Source organism: Phacochoerus africanus, chromosome 16 (genome assembly GCF_016906955.1).
Source record: "Phacochoerus africanus isolate WHEZ1 chromosome 16, ROS_Pafr_v1, whole genome shotgun sequence".
Classification (NCBI taxonomy): Eukaryota; Metazoa; Chordata; class Mammalia; order Artiodactyla; family Suidae; genus Phacochoerus; species Phacochoerus africanus.
In genome coordinates, this window is record NC_062559.1 from 46,193,718 (window position 1) to 46,215,570 (window position 21,853).

Sequence of the window (21,853 nt, forward strand, 5' to 3'; positions counted from 1 at the left end):
CAGGTGACTGGGGTCCCGCAATGGGTCTTCTGGGCCTTAAATCCAGAGAAGGGCAGTTTTCAGCCAGGCACTCCCTCCATTCAGACCCTGCTGAAAGGCCCGGAGGAGCAGCACCATGGGGAGGTCAAGCTGGGGTTAAGAATCACCTGGATGTCTGGTTCCAGGCCCCACGAGAAGCTCTGATTCTGCTATCCTGGGGAGGCCCCAAAATCTAGGTTTCTTTTTTTTTTCCTTTTTTTTGGGGGGGAGGGTCTTTCTAGGGCCATGCTCATGGCATACAGAAGTTCCCAGGCTAGAGGTCAAATTGGAACTGCAGCTGACAGCCTACACCACAGCCCTGCAGGATCTGAGCTGTGTCTGCGACGTACACCACAGCTCACGGCAACACTGGATCCTTAACCCACTGAGCAAGGTCAGGGATCAAACCCGCTTCTTCATGGATACTAGTCGGGTTCGTTACTGCTGAGCCACAGTGGGAACTCCCCAAATTCTACATTTTAACAAGCAACGGGAGAACTGATGCAGCCGCTGGGATCACCCTTGAAGCAGCTCATCTCTGAAGAAAGGCTAAGACCTTCTTGCTTCAGATCAGCCTTCTGGGTCCTGCCCCCTCAACAAGCCCAAGGCCTCCTTCACGACCTAGCAGCCTTGGCCTATTCCCTCTATTTACGGGTTTCCTGGGGACTCGACCCCCCAGCTCAGGCAGGGCCAATGGGAGCAAAGCACCTGTTGAATACCTATGAGCCTGCTGGGAATGTACTAGCCCTTTAGCAAACCGTAGTATTTACTCCTCAAAGAACTCTCCCAGAAAGAGGCTGAATATTCGTTTACAGTTTGGAAACCAAGGCTCATAGAAGTTGCCCAGGAACAGATGGAGCTGGGAGGGGGTCGCGTTAGTTTTATGTGACTAGGCTATAGTACCCGGAGTTCAATCAATCAGACCCCTACCCTAGGTGTTGCTGCGAAGGAGTTTGGTAGATGTGGCTCACAGCTGCAATGAACCAGGTGACTTGAAGTAAACAAGATTATCCTCGACAATCTGAGTCGATTTCCTCCACGCAGGTGAAAGCCTTTAAGAGCAAAACAGGTTTCCCAAAGGAAGACACTGCCTCAAGCCGGCAGCATCAGCTCCTGCTGGTGGTTCCCAGGTACCCGATGGAGTTGGAGTTTGGACATGCTGGCCTCCACAATCGCGCCAGCCAATGCCCTGAAACAAGTCTCTTAAAAAACTGTAGCTATCTACATCCAGACCCTCACTTTGGCTCCATTCTCTGGAGACCCTGACTGACACCGATGCCAACCCAGCAGCACCCGATCTCAAAAGGCCATGCCTTTCCTCTATCCCGCTGCACACACTCCACCAACCACAACCCGCAACTCAACCAGAACCCACCCTGGTGTACACCTGCGTCTCCGCCGGCTTCAGCTGCCTGGAAGTAATTTGAATATTAACTTATATTCTTAACTAGATTTTGAGGATTCGTTACTCATATTGAAAGACAAGGAGTTCCCGCAGTGGCACAGCAGAAACAAATTTGACCGGTATCCAAGAGGATGTGGGTTCCATCCCTGGCCTTGCTCAATGGGTTAAGGATCCGGCATTGCCGTGAGCTGTGGTGTAGGTCGCAGACTCGGCTCAGATCCTACATTGCTGTGGCTGAGGTGTAGCTCCGATTCGACCCCTAGCCTGGGAACCTCCATATGCTGTGGGTACAACTCCAAAACAGAAAAAAGGAAGGAAAGAAGGAAGAAAAACTACCACTAATGGGAGAAGCTTGTTTTTACGTTTTAAGTTTTGCAGTGGGCAGGAGGGAGGGATGGTTTACCAGTGCTTAAGAACAGTGACCTGTCCTGGCAAGGTCACTAACTTGCTATGTAACTTTAGGCAATCCTAAGTTTCACCACCTGATTCATTACAATGCCAGCCTGGAAGTCTGCTTCCCTCTGCCCCATCCACTCAAACTGGCATTAAGTGGTCAGAAGGCCCATCGGGATTTCAGATTTGCCCTACTTTCTAGTCGGGACTCTGGCCTGGAAAGACACATTCAAGGTCCCAGCATCCCAGAAGGTGAGCCAACGTGAGGATGGATGAGGAGCGCTCAAGGCTGAACTGAACTGGCCTCTGCCGTCCGCCTGGCTCTGGGCGCCGCGTGCAGGTGGAAGCGAAGACCCAGTTTCTACACTGAAGACACTGCGGTTCAAAGCAGAGAATGCAAGTCCCACAGAAGAAATGTCACAAGGTACACTGGGGCTCAATCGCAAGAACAGGAAGTGCCTGTCGATGCAGGGACAGCTGAGACAGAGTCTGAGAATTCAACAGCCAGAGCCTTGAGAGGAATGAAAGGAGCCTTTCTGGGCAAGGGTAACCAGGTAAGAGGCAGGAAAGCCGGGGGCTGTGTCTGCGGAAGAGGAGGGGGGCCAGTTACAGCAGGAAAGTAGGCTACGGGTGGAGGACCAGTGGGGGATGCGCTTAGCGGGGGGGAGGGGGGAATCACACCGCCACATGGGGAGCCTTGGGGGACAAGATAGCAAATTGGTAGGTAATGAGGAGCTGGGGGAGGCTCCCCAGAGGAACATGGAGAGAACCAAGGCGGGTTTGGAAATGGGCACCTGGTAGGAAGAGTCTGTTGGGAAGGGGCACTGCGGAGCCCCAGCCCAACTCCCAGCAGGTGCTGTTACCCAGCGCTTACCAAGTGCCCCCCCCAACCTGCGTGATCTCTTTTAATCTCCAACAGCTCCCCGAGGTACCCTTCCCATCCCATTTCACAGATAAGAGAGCCAAGGGGATTTAAGAACCGTGCTCCAGATCATATAATCAGTCAGCAGTGTGCCAAGACCTGAGGCTACCCCAGCTGGTGTGAGTCCAGGGCCAGCGTACTGACCACAAGACCAGCCCGCTGAGCCCGCTGGCCGGTGCCAGCCGGGGCCCTGCACGCTGATCCCTGAGCTGAGCTGAGAAGCAGGGGAGCGAAGAGGAGGCCCACACACCGCCAAGATTCTCTCTCTGTAACACACCACTCACAGGTGAAGTTTTGAATGAGGCCCCTCGGGGTTGTGGCGCCATCGAGCCAGCAAAAGAAACCAGATTTGCTCAGGAACTTACACCAAGTCCTGCTGCAAACGCTCCTACACGCAGGCCAGCTGCTTCCAGGAATAGCTGACTTAGCTTTCAACAACTGGCACCTACTTGGTAAACAAGCTGAACATCCCAAGCGTTGCCAGAAAAGGGGAAAATGGTGACTGTAAGATTGAACTGAATCCCTTGAAATCCACATGCTTAAGTCATAATCGTCAGTACCCCAAAAAGGTGACCTTATTGGGAAATCAGGTCACCGCAGATGTAATTAGTTGAGTACAGTGAGCCCCCTAACCCCATCTGGCTGGTGTCCTTAAAAAGAGGGAGATGTGGATACAGACAGGTGTACAGGGTCATTGCCACATGAAGAAGGGAGAGACTGGGGTGATGCAGTACAAAGTTCGGCTTGCCAGAGACTGCCAGCAGCCACCAGAAGCTAGAAGCTGGGCCTGGAACAGCTTCTCCCTCCCAGCCCTCAGGAGGAACCCTGCTGAGACCTGAGCTCAACTTTTTGCCTCCAGCGCTGTGAGGCCATAAATCTCCGGTGTTGAAGCCATTCCGTCCGTCCGTGGCAGCCCTAAGACAGAATACAGCGAATACAGCAACCTATGCCATCCTTGCCCATAAAAGGACCCTAGGTGCACCTTCACCCGTCCCACAGTAAGTAAGAGGAGGTGCCTACTGCAGCGTATGTAATTCTGTGTAAAACTATTTCTGCATCGTGGCTGAAAACAGGCAGGCAAGTGTGTGAAATTTCATCTAGAGTCCCCAGGCATCAGGGACTATATTTGATTTTGAAACAAAAACCAACTTTACTTTAATAATCAAGTTCTTTCTGGGAGTTCCCGATGTGTCGCAGCGGAAATGAAGCTGACTAGTATCCATGAGGATGCAGGTTCGATCCCTAGGCTCGCTTGGTGGGTGAAGGATCCGGCGTTGCCGTGAGCTGTGGTGTAGGTCACAGATGTGGCTCGGATCCCACGTTGCTGTGTCTCTGGCGTAGCTAGTGGCTACAGCTCCGATTCGACCCCTAGCCTGGGAACCTCCACATGCCACAGGTGCAGCCCTAGAAAGCAAAAAAAAAAAAAAAAGAAAGAAAGAAAGAAAAAATTCAAGTCCTTCCTCTTCCCTTTACTCTTAGAAACAATCGACTGTATCGAATTTTCCCCATGACCCATGGGCAGTAAATCAGAGGTCCTGCTGCACCCCTAACCCAGCAGAGGGTCCGAGACCCCGGGCACGAAACCACATTGACATGACCACAAGCTCCCCCGCTTTAAAGTGGCAACAGGCTTCTCTGAAATCTGGAAGCTGGCTGTAAGCGGTGTCCCCGTCTTCAAATGTGCTCACACATTTAATTCTGCAAAAACCGTTCATTTCTTTGTTTAATCCAGCTGTTCACGTCTTTGCTTATTAACCTGCGCGTCTGGGGCTGGGAGTGAATGGCCGTGGCTGTGAAGGGAGGCCTGGCTGCTCGGGGGAATTCCACACACTGTTTCCAGCTCAGGATCAGCCCCACGAAGAAGTGAAAGCGAAGCAGCACTTCTTCTGATACGTGGAAAACCCCCGACTCCAAACTGCACATGTACAAAAATTATGAAGAGTTATACTATCAAACCTCCTACACCACCAGTGTGAGCCAGCAGAATCACCTATCTTAAAACAAACCAAACAAACCCATGATGCTTCTGCAGGGCCCGGCACTCGCTGTCTTTGAAGTTAACAAGGGCCAGCATTCGGGAAGCACTGCCGATGAGACAGGGACAGTTCTAAGCCTGTGCTGTGGAAGGAACTATTTAATTCTCACGATGACCCCCTGCGGTGGGCACCTTTATCCTTCCTATGGTGCAGGTGAGAATGAAGCAGGTAGGTTAAGAAAAGGCCCAAAGTCACAGGGGGACTCCGTGGTAGAGCTGGGATCCACAACCAGGCAGTTAGGCTCCAGCACACCCACCCCCTTAAGAGACAGCCAAGCCAGACACACAGACAAACAAGACAAAAGGGAAGAGAGTGAGTGGGGACAGTTAAGGAGGGTGGGTTGAGGATGGAGGCAGAAGAAGAGGACAGGGGCATCCGAGACACTGGGCTGGCACTTCACACGTGCTTGCCCCATTTAACTGCGACAACGCCCCTGAGGTGAGCATTACTCTCCTACTTGACAGATGAGGCTCTGAGGCTTGGAAAAAAGTAACCTACACGAGGGCACAGTACGACGTGATGCCCCCAAACTCAGGTTTGCTGGTTGCAAAAATCAGTGAAGGCTTTTCAGCCCATTTTCTCCAGTTATGGCTTCAAGCTGTAACCTTGGCATTATGCATGGTACAATCTGCTTTTAAAAGTCAATCGAGCATTGGAGAGCAGTGGTGCTGGGGTCAGGAACAGGGGCACTGCTCCGTTGCAGCTGCACGCTTGTCCCGGACAGTGTAGGTGCTTAATGCGCCGGCCGGGGAGTCAGTCAGGAAGCTCAGGGTCTAGTCCCACATCTGCCACTAACTGCAACTGGTTTAGCCAGGCCCCCTAATCTCTCTGGGCCTCTACCCTCCTTAAACTGGCTATAAGGATGCCTGACCTGTGTGCCGCACAAGGTGCGAGGAAAAGGTGTTACCAATAAAGGTGAATTGGCTGGGGTCAGGTGCTCAACAGCTGATCATCGCCAGAATGAACAAAACCAGGTCAGCCCAGCAGCTAGCATGGTCCAGCAGGTCCACACATGCCCGCTGGGGAAGGCCACGCCAGCAGAGAGGCCTGGTGCGAACCTCACTCTCTCCCCTAGGAAATGTGGGCTCAGGGCATCCAAGATCTGGCTGGGCCTACGACCCCAGAGCTGCCCCCAGGACAGGCTTGCCAATCTAAATAAGTATCAGCCACGGGAGGCTGGGACGGGCAGGGACGTCCCAAAAGAGCAAACAGTCTCACCTCCCTCCAGGTCCCTGCAGACGCTGCAGGCTGGCTGGCATTCGGCTGTGAGCGGGGCAGGGTGCCATCTAGGACAGCATCCAGCACAGGGTTTCGACCCCCTGTCACAGACTCAGGAAAGCTAGCAGTGCAGCACGCACCACGCCTGCAGGGGCTGGATTCAGGAGAGACAAGCCCTCAGGGTGGAGACTGGAGGGCTGAGCTGAAAAGGACCTTCCCTCCGGGTGGTCTGAACAGACAGGAGCCCACCCAAGGCTCTCACCAACCCCCACCCCATTAGTTCCGGCCCCAGGAAGAGGGAGGGATCAGATCTGCATAACACTGAATCACCCAGCACCACGGCACCATGGCCCCTCCCGGAGAGAGTGGAGAAGCTCGTCTGGCAAGTGCCCACACAAACAGGGCAATTCGGAAGAGCAGCAAACAAAACCTGTCTGGCCCAGATTTCCATTTTGCATAAGAGTGCACGCCACAAAAACAACGTCCAAGAACTCCTGTTGATCGATACCAAGTGCTAACACCAAGGTTTGGGCCAGCAGAGCCTCAGAAAGGTCCCTTCCAAGGAACTTCAGTTAAGATGACTTTGTGGAAATTGTTCTCAGGGGTCTTTCGACTCCGATCTGCCATTGGGAGGACCAGATACTTCAGCGAACGCATCTTGGTGAACTTTGTTTCAAAAGGAAGTTAAGCTGAAGGGTTTGAACGTACAAACAAACCAAAGGGAACTTGTCAGTCACCAGGTGACTGTCAGGGTACCTGTTTTCTTTACACTAATAAAGTACGGAGGGAGAGGGGATGGCTAGGAGTCGGGGATGGTTAGATAAGGGCAGGACCGTGTGCCGGCTGGCCTCGGAGTGGACACTGACCACGGCCCTTTAATCCAGGGAAGCATCAAAACCGAACCCTAAAGGGTTAAACTCGGGACGGGGCCACCACATGAGGTTCTTAAGAGAATCCTGCATCCTCCCGTAGGCCAAGGCCTCCTTTGGTACCAGAAAAAGACGTCTCAGCACGACAGAGGGCAAGAAAATTTCCAGCATCCCGTCGCCCCTCCCCACCCGCAGACTCCCCTCGACAGCCCGCAAGCACTGGAAAGGTGTCCTCTACATCCCAACGGATGATTTCCCCCACTCCGTTCCCAAAAGCTTAGGAGCCACGACTAGCCTTCGCTGGGATTCACAAAAATGAGAGGCAAAGAGTCTTCCGCGCAACTACAAGCCCCTGGGGGCGGAGGGTGGAAGAGCGCGGGTGTGCTCCCCCCGCACCCAGGTCCTTCGCCACCCTCCGGGGCTCGTAGCCAGCTCGCCCAGCACCCCGCTCGCGTCCCACTCTCCTGTTACCTCGCTCGCGTGGCCGCCGGCGTCCGACACTTGAGCCGTCGGTTCCGCGGGTGTCTTCTCCTCCTCCCCGGCGGCCAAAGGGCTACTCGGAGCCGCTCGGGGGTCCCCGCCGCCACCGGGCGCAGCCTGGCTAACACCATCCACGCTGGCGCCCACTCCTCCGGCCGACGAGGCTGCGGCGGCGCCGAGAAGCGCGTGGGCTCCGTCCCCGTCCCCAGCCGCCACGCTGTGCACCAGCCACGCATCCACTCGGGTGCGGGGGATGAAAGGCACCCCCAGCGCACGGATCTCCCGAAGCAGCTGGCCCTCCGGCGGCGCCGCGGGGTCCCGCTCCAGCCCCTTGGGGTGCAGGGGCTCGGCTCGCCCCCATCCTCCCAAGGCCGGGAAGGGGCTGAGCGCGTGGGCGGGGCTCGTTGAGCCGCCGGGGAGCAGCAGTTCATCTCCGAGCAGGGTGCGCGGCGGGAGCAGCAGGTAGAGGTCCAGGTCCAGATCCACGCGGAGCCCCGCCAAGTTCAGCAGGATGGTGAGATGCAGGAGGCCGCCGCCGTCCGACCACCAGGGCTTCAAGTACTTCATCCCCCGCCGCGTGCCCGAGGACGCCCCTGCCGGCGCCCGCGGGTCTCTGCGTTCCGACCGCCGCTCTGGCACGTGCGGCCCCCGCGCGCCGCCGGCACCTGCCGGGAAGAGGCGGACCAGCGAAACAATGGACCTGGGCGCGCAGCGGCCGTCGCGGGACCCCAGAGCCAGGCACAAAGGCGCTCCCACCGCAGCCGGATCGGTGCCTGCGGCTCGAGAGAGGCGGAGGAGGAGCCACCTGCGCCAAGAGCCCGCCAGCCCGGCCGCCCGGCAGCCCCGCGCGGCAGCCAGGCCCCGCCCCCAGCCGCGGGCGCCGCCGCCGGGGACACGCCCACGGCCGCCCTGGGCCGGCGCCCGTGGGAGGGGCCGCGCGGGGCGGGGCTTCCCGGTTCAAAGGCTCTTTATTGGGGGGGACGCAAAGCTTTCTGGGAGCAGAAGTAGTTCTGGGCGCGAAGGGGTCCCCGTACCCGTGGCCTTGAGCTGGGCGGTCGTGGCTGAGTGCGCGGGCTAGGAGTAGAGAGTCAGGAGTAAAGGCGGGTGGGCGGGGAGGGCCAGGAAGTGTAGACTGGAAGAAAAATCGCACTGGGAGGCATGCACAGGGCTTCCAACCACGTGAGAACACGGGGCTGGCACCGTGGGTTCACGGTGGGTTTAGATCCCAGTGCCACTGTCTGCTATCGTGTGACCTTGAATAAGTTAATTCTGTTTCCTAGTTCTCTTAACTGTAAAATGGGGATAACAGTACCTGTCCAAGAGGGACGTGAGGTCAGAGGAAATATATGCAAAGCCCTGAGTTTGACATTTAGGTTGCACGGCTTCCATAAAGATCAAAGAGCACTGCTCCTTTTTCCCTCCTGCCTCCCTCCATCTCCAGGCCCTGTGCTCCAACCTCAGAGATTCCTCCCTTTGTCCTGGTCTTGCCCTGCATGAGGCTAGGCCTTCCCTTCAGGTCTCCTTTGCTCATTAGGGGTTAAGAGCACTCAGTCTAGATTTACTCTGTGAGTTCAAATCCCCCCTCCACTACTTAATAGCCTGGACATTGGGCACATGGGTCACCCTCTGCCGCACTTCCCTCACTGTGAAATGGGACTAATTGAAGAGCACCTCCTCGGCAGACCTGTTGTGAGTTTCAAATGAGGTGTAAATATACCACCAATCACAGCACTTGGGAGGCAGGAAGCGCTGAGTGTTACCCATTATTTGTAGTACCCATCCCCCAAGTCTTAACCCAAAGATACATCCTCTGAATTTTCACCGTTGGTAATTCTCATCGGCCATTCGTTCTCCCACAGTGATTTCTCCATATGGCAACCTTGCGGCACCTGGCGCATTTCACTTTGCAATGTAGTTGAGACTGATCCGATTTGCCCATCATAAATTCCCAAGGGCAAAAAAACCCTGCCGGCGTGGTACCCAGCACTGGGCCTAGCCAGTCTAGGTTTTATTAACTCTCTCACACCTTCTTTGGGGTGGGGGGAAGGGGAAGGAAGGGCATGCCCAACTGAGGTTTGGCAGTTTCCGAAGTTGAACAAGACTTGTCTTCAAAGGCCCCTTCCTCCACCTGGCTCTCTCCTCTCTCTTGGGCCTAGTGTAATACCTTCACATGAGATATCAGTTTGCCCAGTGAGAGCCAGGCGAGCAGAAGCAGACCTCTTAAAAAACCTACTTCTGGAGTTCCCATGGTGGCGCAGTGGCTGACGAATCCGACTAGGAACCATGAGGTTGCGGGTTCGGTCCCTGCCCTTGCTCAGTGGGTCGGGGTTCTGGCGTTGCCATGAGCTGTGGTGTAGATCGCGGACGCGGCTCGGATCCTGCGTTGCTGTGTTGCTGTGGCTCTGGCGTAGGCCAGTGGCTACAGCTCCGATTCGACCCCTAGCCCGGGAACCTCCATATGCCGCAGGAGCGGCCCAAGAAATGGCAAAAAGACAAAAAAAAAACCAAAAAAAAAAAACACCTACTTCTGCTTTAAGCCTTGGAGGGTGGCTTACCGGTGGTGAAGAGGCTGGAAGAGAGATGCTCACCAGCTTAGTGAGATTTGGGACAGTAGCCTTGTTCACAGCTCTGAGATCCTGGACTCAGATTCAGGTTCTGGGCTCAGTTAATGTCTGTGGAATTCAGACATGTGCCGCAGTTTTTATTGAGGACCTGCTGCGAAGGGTGTGAGATGGAGTCCTTTTGCTCAGTAAGTTCATGGTTTCACTAGGGAGGGAAAGAATGTTCTCAAATGCCTAAAGGTTCTGGATATTTTGTAAATGACTAGAAAGGAAGTGCTATAACCAGGTGAGAACAGAAACGGTACTTTATTCAAGGTAATATCTTCCAGAATCTTGCACACAGTTGTGTTCAAAACTTTTTTTTTTTGGCTTCACCCACAGCACATGGAAGTTCCTGGGGCCAGAGATCGAACCCCAGCCACCAGAGAGACAACACCATATCCTTAGCCCACTGGGCCACAGTGAGTACTCCTCTAAACATGCTTTGTATTCAGTTGAATTAAGGAGTTTACACTTGAGATGTGTTCTGAGGGATCTGAATAGCCTAGGAGCAGGAAGCACCTGCAGACTTCCTCTCTAACATGGTTGGGAAAGGGGCTGACCCCTCACCTTTTAGGATGTGAACTAATAATCAAGGTATCTGTCAGAATACTTACTTTCAAATGTACGGCTTACAGACTGGTGAGAAGGAGGGCACAGAAAGGACCTTGAGGTCAAATATTAAACAGGAGACTCATAATCCTACACACCTTTGCCTTTCACCATAGCAAAAGGTCCTGGAGTTCTCCTGGGGCCCAGCAGTTAAGGATCCAGCTTTGCCACTGCACTGGCTTAGGTCACTGCTGTGGTGCAGCTTTGATCCCTGGCCCAGGAACTTCCACATGCCAAGGATGCAGCCAAAAAATCCCTGCCATCCCTCCCAAAAGTTCCCATTTTTAGGAATGCACAGAGTGGAGTGGGGTCAGAATGAAACAGGGGTGGAGGTTGTTTATTTTTTCTAGAAGGCCTCCATCCAGGAATAACGAAGTGAAAAGTGCAAACCATTGTCTTGCAAAAGCCTTGAAAAGCAATCTGTGTTTATTAAAATTTTCAAATCAGTGCTACTCAAAGGATGGTCCCAAACTGGGATCAGTCTACAAACTATTTGTTTCTGGCCCAGATGAGGTGACAGAATGGAGGGTACTTAGACATTTTTATACTAATTTGACATTGTTGCAACAACCAACCCATGACCAGTGGGTTTGCATTTGTATATTTTTGTTACTTAATTTTTCTGGAAATGAGTTTTTATTTGTCGTGTAAAAGTACTGACCCATAAGAGATTGGGGGTGGGGTGGGGCAGGCCCTTCGCCAAGATTAGTTTGAGAAGCACTGCCTTCAGTGCACTCTTGTCAGGTAGACAGGTTCTAAGATGACTTCTAGTCCTCCCCTGTCCTGAGTGTGGACTGAACCTAGTGACTCGCTTCTGACAAACAGAACGTGGCCAGAGTTATGGGATGTCATTTCCAAGATTAGGTTACAAAGAGACTGAGTGTCTTCTGTCCTGCTTATTATCTGAGTCTGTTCCGGCTGCTGTAACAGAATACCACAGAACCAGGGAGCATATGAACAGCAGACATTTATTGCTCACAGTTCTGGAGGCTGGAAGTCCAGGGTCAGGGTGCCAGCACGGTTGGGTTCTGGTGAGAGCCCTCTTCTGGGTTGCAGACTGCTGACTTCTTAGTGTGTCCTCACACAGTGAAAGGGGCAAGGGAGCTTTCTCAATGGCTTTCCTTCTTCTTTTTTTTTTTTTTTGTCTTTTTAGGGCTGCACCCGAGGTATATGGAAATTCCCAGGCTAGGGGTCGAATCAGAGCTACAGCTGCCAGCCTCCACCACAGCCACACCAGATCGGAGCTGCGTCTTCGCCTCACACAGCTCATGGCAATGCCGGATCCTTAACCCACTGAATGAGGCCAGAGTCGAACCCGCATCCTCATGGATACTAGTCAGATTCGCTACCTCTGAGCCACGATAGGAACTCTCGCTCAGTGGCTTTGTTAAGAGCACTTATCCCATTCGTGAGGGCTCTGCTCTCAACACCTAGTCATCTTCCAAAGGCCTCATTTCCTAATACTGTCACCCTGGGGGTCAGGTGTCAACACATGAAATTGGGGGGGGGGGAACATAAGCATTCGGACCGTAGCACTTCCCTTCTCCCTCCATCGCTGGCTCTCTCCCTCCTGGAGAGGCTGCCCTGTTGTGAGCAGCCCTGTAGAGAAGCTCACGTGGCAAGGCACCAGTGTCTTCAGCCAACCGCCAGTGAGAACCTGAGGCCTGCCACAGCCACTTGGGTGAGCTGAGAGCAGATCTTTCCCTGGTTGATGTTTGAGATGACGGCTTGAGCCCTAGCCCGTGCCTTCATCGCAGCCCTGTGAAAAACCCCCACACCAGAGCATGTGTCTAAGTTGCACCTGGATTCTTGACCCAGAAACGACTCTAAGACAATAAATGTTATACAGCCTAGTTAACAACACACCCTGTGTCAGAAGTGGGCAGCACACTAGAAGGAACAAATAAAAATGCAACTGTAGTTGTGCAGTATGGTTAGTGATAGAGCCCATGAATAATTTATAACTGTGGAGTAATATAGTAGCACATTCTGGGCCTTACATGTAATAATATGGCTTAACCTTATAAGAGTATAACTTGGCATGAAAGATATCACTAAAATATAGCCACTGTCTGCTGGTGTAAGTTGAGCACAAATATTTTCTGCCATGGCAATGTTAGCAAGAAAGAAAACAGGTCAGAACCATGGCATCCTTCTTCTAGAAAAGTTCGGCTAAATGGGCCATAGGAAACTTAAATTTGTGGTAGAAATGCCAGGGCCACGCACACACACACACACAAATTCTAAGATGGATATAGCCTCTTAAAAAATCCAAAACCTAAATTAAGATGTAAGTCATATTATCCAGGAGGAAGAAGTAAGCATAGCTAGTTTCAAAACAGGCATAGTCACCAGCATTTAAATGACTCTGCAACTGTTGGGACATTTTGCCAAACGCTTCTGCAAAATGTTTATGAGTGGCCTAATCTGCTATCTGGTACTTACAAGTCTTGGTGATGATGAGTCAACTGATACTTCACAAGGAGGAAGAGTTTATCCTTGTTCTCTTGTTTGTCTATGCTCTTCTTTTTTTTTTTTTTTTGTCTGTTGTTGTTGTTGCTATTTCTTGGGCCGCTCCCGCGGCATATGGAGGTTCCCAGGCTAGGGGTCCAATCGGAGCTGTAGCTGCCAGCCTACACCAGAGCCACAGCAACTCGGGATCCGAGCCGCGTCTGCAACCTACACCACAGCTCACGGCAACGCTGGATCGTTAACCCACTGAGCAAGGGCAGGGACCGAACCCGCCACCTCATGGTTCCTAGTCGGATTCGTTAACCACTGCGCCACGATGGGAACTCCTGTCTATGCTCCTCTGAAAGCTGCTTTGGACACTGGGATGAAGAGACCACTGTGAGTGTGCGCTCACGTAGCCTCATTAGAGAAGCTGGGACGTACTGAACCCCACTCTGGGCTGGGACCGCTCCGCGCACCACCTCATTTCGTCCTCACGGCAGTTCTGTGAAGTAGGAATTCCCTCCGGTTGCTTTGTTTGGTTTGGTTTTGGCCGCTCCCGGGGCACATGGAAGTTCCCAGGTCAGGGGTCGAATCTGAGCTGCAGCTGTGGCAAGGCCGCATCCTTGACCCGCTGCACAGCAGCAGGAACTCCGACCTCCAGTTTGTGTTGTCTAGATAAGGACGTGAGGTTCAGGGTCGTGATACCCTGTGTCCTTGGATGCTCCCTTGGGAAATGGTGGCATCAGGATTCAAACGCACGATCTCGCCACTTTCCACGGCAGTCCACCCCTCCTCTGCGCTGTTCTGCTTGTTTATTCATTACTCACCCTCCTCCCACGGCAAGGAATGCCCTCCCTCAATCACTGTGTTCTTCCCACGGCTTTTCGAAGTGTAAAATCTGCTCACATCTTATCCTTGCTGCACAGTTTCGGGGGCAATGAAGGACTGGTTTTGTTCCACCATACGCTGCTCCTCCTTCTTGATCTTTCCCACAAAAATAAATAGCCCTGTACTGAGAGCACCCTGTGGTTTGGCTCTTCAGTGATTCCTGCACAGTTTTGACTCCTCCTGATCCATGTCAGCCTCAATTACCACCAGCCACAGAGGCGGCACCCATTTGGTGACATTCACTGGGATACAAAGACGTGCAAGACAGGAGCTGACAGTCTTGTTAGGGAAGGCAGATGTGTAGGGGGTGACGTGCAGGCCACTGGTCTGCTCTTCATGTGAGAAGGATGTTTAAGGCCAGTCCCAGGAGACTCACAAGCTAAGTAGCTTCACTGTGCCCCCAACCTAGTCTCTTTAGTGTGAACTGGAATTCTTACATTCAGGTCGAGTTTCCAGAGTTTGCTGTGTGTCCATAAGCGGATTACAGGGACAGAAAGGGAAGGAGGAAGAGAGGTCTAGGGGGCGTTGGAGTGAGGCCAGTCGGCAGGGAAGGAGATGTTTACGACATGTTTGCAGTAGAGACGTTTGGGAGCAAATTGCCTTTGCCCACCTTCCTGCTGTCACATCCAGGGTGCTGGACCCCTGAACGATTCTGGGCCTGTCCTGTTTAACCATCCACACAACCCTAGTCAGGGTGGCTAACCCCTCTAACAAACAACCCCCGGCTCTCAGTGGCTTAACCCAGTAAGAGTCCACTTTCTTCTTTCATGGTCCAGAAAGGGGTTTGGGATCAGGGAGTTGGCTCTTGGGGGTCACTGAGGTCATTTCTTATTGTGGCTCTGTTCTCCTCAGGGTCCCCAGTGTCCTTTCCATTCAGCGGGCACATGGAGAAGGAGAGTGAAGATCAAGCACCACGGGATTTTATGGGTCAAGCCTGGAAGTGGCCTCTGTGACTCCCGCTCACATGCTTTTGGCCAGAACGTGGCCACGTGGCCCCATCACGTGCAAAGGAGGCTGGTAGGCTGAATGGTCTTCTCAGGGCCCCGGGGAGAGAGTGGCTATCTCTCTTTGGCACATCTTGTGAGCCACTGTCCCTTGGTCTTATGTTGCATTCTATTCACTCAGAAACATTTATTCAGCACTACTGGGCATCTAGAACATTTTGTCTAAAAATAGTACTTTAACCACTGACACTGAATGAACACCCAGAGGCAAACCTAGAATGGCTTGTCCAAGGTGGAGCAGCGTTTAAGAAACGCTCCCCGGTGAGCATGGTCAATGCTGGAGAGAGCTTGGAATTCCTGGGGCTAATCCTAGCTTGGCCTAAGTGAGTCATTGTGGGAAGGGCACCCACATCTCTGGACCTTGGGTCTCCCACCTGCGCAATCACACTTGACCTGGTTGGGTTTCTAAGTTCCCTTCTCACCCTGCGTGTCTTTGAAAGTCTTGGCGACCAAATGAGAAGTTATGGTAGATTACTACCCAACTCGTGTTCTCACTTAACTGTGAGGCTTTCTGTCCTAAAAGTGCCACCACACAGCTTTAGAAAAGAAAGCAGGAGTTCCTGTTGTGGCTCAGTGGAAATGAAATCTGACTAGCATCCATGAGGATGTGAATTCGATCCCTGGCCTCGCTCAGTGGGTTAAGGATCTGGTGTTGCCGTGAGCTGTGGTGTAGGTCACAGACGTGGCTTGGATCTGGTGTGGCTGTGGTGGAGGCTGGCGGCTACAGCTCTGATTCGACCCCTAGCCTGGGAACCTCCATATGCCAAGGGTGCGGCCCTAGAAAGGGGGAAAAAAAAGGCGAAAGATAATAGACTCTCCTCTCTTCCTCCCTCCCTCTTTTTTCCTTCCTTCCTCCCTCCTTCCCTCTCTTTCTTTCTCTCTTCCTTCCTTTGCCATAATGTGCAGCAGCTTGATATGGGATCTTAGTTCCTAGACCAGGGATTGAACCCAGGCCCCAGCACTGAAAACGCCGAATCCTAACCACTAGATCACCAGGGAACTCCCAGTAAACTCTACTTTTAATCATCTCCAGCTGGAAGAAGAATCTGAAAGGCCTCTCTCTCAGACAACTGTGCATCTTTGTGATGCATCTTCCTTACCTTTTGGGTTAGGACATGCCCCGCACGATGACATTTTGAAAGTCTAACACTCGTGTGACCTTCACTCTCCATCTTCACATGATTTGATGACTGGGAAGCAGCACGTAAGTTGGGTTGTACGGAAAGTCACTGATCATCCTCAGTAGAAAACCAGGCACCCATCACTGAGAATTAATACAAGTGCAGCCTGCAGAGGATGGATTTATGGCTCCTTTGCTCTAAGAAGCTTGTCTTGAGGCCAATGACCCTGATCATTATTTAATAAGGTTGATAGCTTTTTAAATTATCCGAGGTTTAGTGTAGCACATGAATTCTCTCATTTGCTTAATCATCTCCCTCAAGCATATTTGTATTTTTGATAGCAGCTATAACGTTCTCTTTACTAATTCACATCGTTAACCCATTCCTGCCTGTTTCTTTGCCCTTGCTGGTTTCCCTCATTCCTAGTTCTGTCTTCCTGCATTCTGGAATCTCTATCTGATCTTAACCCAGCAGCAGCTTCCTGATCATCAAACCACAAGAACAGAAGGCAGGGCTTCCTGGGCATCTAGATCCATTTCTGAGCGCCCACCAACCCCTGCCTGCCTTCACCCACCTCTTAAAAAGGTAAATTCCAAGTTCCTGTTGTGGCTCAGGGGTGACAACCTGACCAGTATCCATGAGGATGTGGGTTCAATCCCTAGCCTCGCTCAGTGGGTTAAGGATCAGGCGTTGCCACGAGGTGTGGTGTAGGTTGCAGATGAGGGTTGGATCTGGTGTTGCTATGGCTGTGGCTGCCGGTCTATAGCTCCAGTTCTGTGGTGTAGACCGAAAGCTCCCAGTCGACCCCTAGCCTGGGCACCTTCACAGCCCTAAAAAGACAAAAAAAAAAAAAAGTTTCATAGGGTAAGTTGACTTTATTTTGAAGTGCATTTTCCTGCAGTTGTCTCCTCTTCCCCATTCTATCTTATTTCTGTTTGAAAGTGCCCTGTGATTACAGTGTGTCATTTACTACTCTGTGACTTTCGCATGTGACAATTAACCATGAACATTACTCTCCCTGATGTGGACCTTTTTAAATTCAGTGGCAAGTGCACGTTCCCAGTTCAGTGGAACTGCATCTCTTCAAACCTTCAGGATTGCCAAGATGAGTTAGGAAGGAACAGGATCTGAATCTGTTTCCTACAAAAGTGTCCATATTTGCTAAAATAAGAGCTGGGAGTACCCTCAATGGCATACCATCTGTCCTAGGCTTTGGGAGCCTGCAGGAAAATCATTTCACAGCCAAGAGATGGTTTTGTGGCATAACTGACCCTGACATTCAGCAAGGTGGCTTTCAGGGCTGACATTGGCTGATGAGAGACGTTGTTGTTATGTGAAAACGGGAAGTATAGGAATGTGGTTCACTTTTGGAACTATAAATTAAGGATTGTTTACCAAAATATTTCCCATAGGAATCTTATAATCAGCAGGGTCACCTCGCTGATTTAAACAAGCAGATCACGAACAGGCTATTTCCTTGTACAGCTTTTTAGGAAGTGAGCAGCTGGTAAGATGAGACAGTTTCCTTCTCAGAGTCCCATTATTTCAACCAAGCTGTTCCCTGAGCAAATAAGCTCCTTACTTTCCTCTGTGACATATGGAAACTCAGCTCGGTTGCAGTTTTCAGGGGGGAGGCATAAGACACAGCCCAGCTTTTGAAGGATGGTGACTTGGGTTCCGAAGGAAAGTCTTAGCTACCTGGCTTCCTTTGGAGAAAACCCAGATCCCTTTGAACAGCAACCTGAAGAGTAATTCCAGAGGTCATCTTGGGTAGGAGTGAAATTCTTCGAATTACATTCAAAGGCGCTCAGGGCCTGGCCCTCCTTCTCCAGAGGACTGCTCAATGGGACGTCTGCCACTCAGGATTTCAACCCATCTGTGTGCAGCTGCATCTCCCCTGAGAACGCATTCATCTGGGAACGTCCACCCATCTGTAGAGTCTGAGTCCACGATGTCCTTCCGACCCCAGAACCCTCCAGCTAGCGACATCATTTCTTCTAAGCTTATTTCCAGCAGATGCTGCCACCCCACAGAGGGACCGTCACCTAATCTCGCTCTTCTCAGGAAAAGAGCAGCCATCCCAGCCTCAAGAGGGCTTAGGCCCCTTCCTCGAGCTGTCCCTGCTGTAGGCTGGAAGGAGGCCAGATCTTCCCACCCTGCTGTGCATCTTGGCCCAAGTTAACTACATCCGGTTAATCCAGGAGAGTCTTGGTCGCCATGGAAACACATATTTTCGCCCTCAAAGATATAAGGGTTTTTTGTTTTTGTTCTTTCTTAGGGCCACACCCGCAACATATGGAAGTTCCCAGGCTAGAGGTTGAATTGGCGCTGCAGCTGCTGGCCTATACCACAGCCACACCAGATCTGAGCCACATCTGCCACCTATACTGCATCTTGTGGCAACCTGGGTCCTTAACACACTGAGTGAATGAGACCAAGGATCGAACCTGCATCCTCACAAATACTGATCGGGTTCTTTGTTTTGGTCCTTTTAGGGCTGAACCTGCAGCATATGGAGGTTCCCAGGCTAGGGGTCAAATCGGAGCTGTAGCTGCTGGCCAGTGCCACATCAACACCAAATTCAAGCGTCTGCGACCTACACCACAGCTCTCAGCGACTCCAGATCCTTAACCCACTGAGCGAGGGCAGGGATTGAACCTGTGTCCTCATGGATACTAATCAGATTTGTTTCTGCTGAGCCGTAAGGGTAACTCTGACAGCTGGATCTTGACGCTACCAGATACCCTGCCGTCTTGGAACAGGGAGGGTCGCAGCGCCCCTTTCCATGCCAGTAGGCCCAGAAATTGTGCCCGTCTCCCTAGGAAAAGGGGGTCACGGCCGCACTCCCATCCCTCTTCTTGGGCCACCTGAGCTCCTCTCCAGGCCTCCCTCTCCAGTGGTTCCCATGTGGCTCATCCTGTTCTCTTTAGGACACTCACAGAGTTTCAACTAAACTTAGTATCAGCTTCTAATTTTTTTCCCCAATGACTCAGCTTGTTTTTCCTTTTTATTTTCTGCAAGAGAAAAGGGGAAAATGTCCCTAGGATCATTAAACACAGCCTTCCCTTCTCTTGATAACAGCCTGGTGAAGGTGGGGTGGGGGAGTGCCAGGAAACTGCTAAGCAACTGTACACAGGTCACAGTGTCCAGAAGCTTCCATGTCCCTGGCGACCTGGCCCATTGGTACCGGCACCGGAAACTGTGTATGTGTGTTCCCTGGCCCAGCTTCCCAGGGAAGCAGCTGGACCTTCAGAACCAGCCCCTCACCAGCCAACCCAGCGGAGTCTCCAGCTCCCTCCCCCACCCCCATGGTGAGTTGGGCTGTGTTTCATCCCAGTGCATAATTAACTAAAAGGAGATCAAGCCTCTGCTTTTCACAGCCCTTTTGCCTCCTCATCCTACCCACTTCCATTTTTGTTTTGGAAGAATCCAGTCCTTTCCACTTTGGACTCCAAAAATATATATTTGGTTTATGTTTAAAAATTATTTTTTAAGAATGTGGGTGTGACTGCCTTGCTATCAGCCAGTGTCTTCCTGCTTCTTTTTCTCGCCTGTGCCCTTCGCCCTAGGCCTGTCCTCCGCCCCGGGCTGGGGTCTGAAAGCATCCTGGAGACAGGGCCTCTAGGTCTTCCCGCCCCTCACCTCCGCTTGCGTCCCTCCGTCTTCTCTCAGTGCCACTTGTGGACCAGGTCGGTGGGCCCCTGACTTTGGTTCGGACCTTTCTGTTGTGACGGTCACACAGCAGTTTGGTGTGTCCGGGGTAAACCTCTCTGGCATCTGGGGAGCCTGGCTGGTTTCTGATACACTGTTCTGAGGATCCCGCAGCAGCCGAGGTCCCTGTATCCTTTGAAAGGCCACCCCTACTTCATCGTCACCCTTCACCTTAACAAGGAAGTCGGTATTTGGTACTGCCCACTTGGAAAGCAAGAGATGCTAAAACCCAAAAACCCCCAACCAAACAGACAAAAACTTCCCTGCTAAGTTCTTTGTCTGAGCCAGCTTCTGTTTTCCCTACCGCGTCTCCAAAGGTGGCCTGTGCTTCCTTCCTGGGCTTCCCACTCGGGACGAGGAGAAAGGTAGTGAGACGCCACTAAGGCCAAACTCATGTCCCCTTTCCTAGACACACGGGCTCGGGTGCATCTAGCTTGTGCCCCCAGTGGTCTGTATGTGCTGAGGGGAGAAGAGATCCCACAGCAGGAAGAAGTTGCTTCAGAGATTGAAAGGACCACTTCAAACGTGCTGTCAGTAATTCAGCAAGTGAGAGTGAGGAAGCAGCCCCTTTGGGTCATGCCGGGCAGCCAGCTGATCCGGAGCTGGGGAGACCGATGGCCAAAGGAAAGAGGAAGCACACCTGAGCCAACCTGCTCACGAGCTGCAACACTCACACCTGGTACAAAGCCCTGACTTAATTCCTGCACCTGTTCTGACTCAGCGCACGCTTGAAGTGTTGAACCAAGATTTGTCGGGATGCCAGTGGTGGCAGCAGAAGTAGAAAATTTCTCAGTGACACCACCCAGATGATGCCAGGGAAGGGACACAGAGAGCCTAGTCGACTCTGCCTTCCCTGTGGAGGGGAAGCCACCCTCCTGCTCGCCGGGAAGACAGGCTGATGCCTGGCTTGAAAATAAACTGGCACAGGGAGCTCCCATCCTGTCTCAGCAGGTTACCCGACTAGTAACCATGAGGATGCGAGTTGGATCCCTGGCCCGGCTCAGTGGGGTAAGGCTCTGGCGTTGCCGCAAGCTGCGGTATAGGTTCCGGAGGTGGCTCGGATCTGGTGTTGCTATGGCTGTGGTGTAGGCCGGCAGCGGCAGCTCCGATTTGACCCCTAGACTGGGAACTTCCATATGCTCCACATGTCACCCTAAAAAGCAAAAAAAATTAAAAATTAAAAAACTGGCATGGACCTGACATTTAAAAATTTGCCCACTGTAGATTTTTAAAGTGTAGCAATGGGTTTCTGGTTTCATGATGGCTGTTAAAAAAATATGAGCAGCTCGCATGACTATATTCAATTTCCACTGATTTGAATACTGCTTAAAAAAGAAATTGCCAGATGGAAAAGACATCATGCCTCGAATTTCTCCCAGTTTTCAAGTTGGAGTAGTGTTGATCCAAACCTTTCAGAGGTCTTTAGTCTCCATCCAGTGGTTTTAAAGTGCCATGTAATTAGCTGACTTATTTGCGGTCTCCTCTTTGTGACTGTGCCTTGGACAGAATCAAAAGAGCTCTGGCTACAGCCCTTTATATAAATCTTTAAGTTCAGTATCTTATGGGCTTCCAGAATTGAAGAACTTTTGTTTGCAGAATATGGAAGTGTTTAAAATGCACGTGGGAGAAAAATCTTGAAAAGATTGTAGCCTCATTTATAGAAGAGGTAGCCAACTATGACCTTTCTGGAACATGCACGCATCTGTTTAAAGCAAATTTTTATTAGTGGAATGCATGGCTTGCTTTATAAATAGTAAGACCTAGGCCTTGGCAGCAGTTTTGGACCACAGCTTATGTTACAAGTGCTACCACGGCTCATGGTAAGATCAGCATGGGTTCCAGAATAATTAGAAAACCCAACTCAAAATAAACGTTGACTGAGTGGTTCTAAGACTGAGCGCTGTTCCTGGGGGTGGCGTGCCTGTGAATTGTCACGGAGTGGGAGAAGACCTTAGATGTCCTCTTTTCCAGCTTCCCCAGCCTCCAGTCCTGGAATCGTTGACAGTCTAGATGGCTGAACCTGCTCAGGACCTCACAGGCAACCTACCATGAGGGTCCTTGCCCACATCTAAGCTTATTCCATTTCCTGTGACCTTTAACCCCTGGGCCTGTGCTCTGAATG

The 21,853-nt window shown here is 51.9% G+C and overlaps 1 protein-coding gene across 2 annotated transcripts in view; it reads right to left on the minus strand.

Moving 5' to 3' along the window:
* NFE2L3 (NFE2 like bZIP transcription factor 3) overlaps positions 1-8,196 on the minus strand; it is a 33,184-nt gene extending 24,988 nt beyond the window's left edge. For both annotated transcript variants that reach the window (XM_047763445.1, XM_047763446.1), the window contains exon 1: positions 7,333-8,196. In XM_047763445.1, the coding sequence (XP_047619401.1) occupies positions 7,333-7,908 (576 nt within the window). In that variant the 5' untranslated portion in view covers positions 7,909-8,196. The remainder of the gene's footprint in view (positions 1-7,332) is intronic.
* Between the last annotated feature and the right edge of the window lie 13,657 nt (positions 8,197-21,853).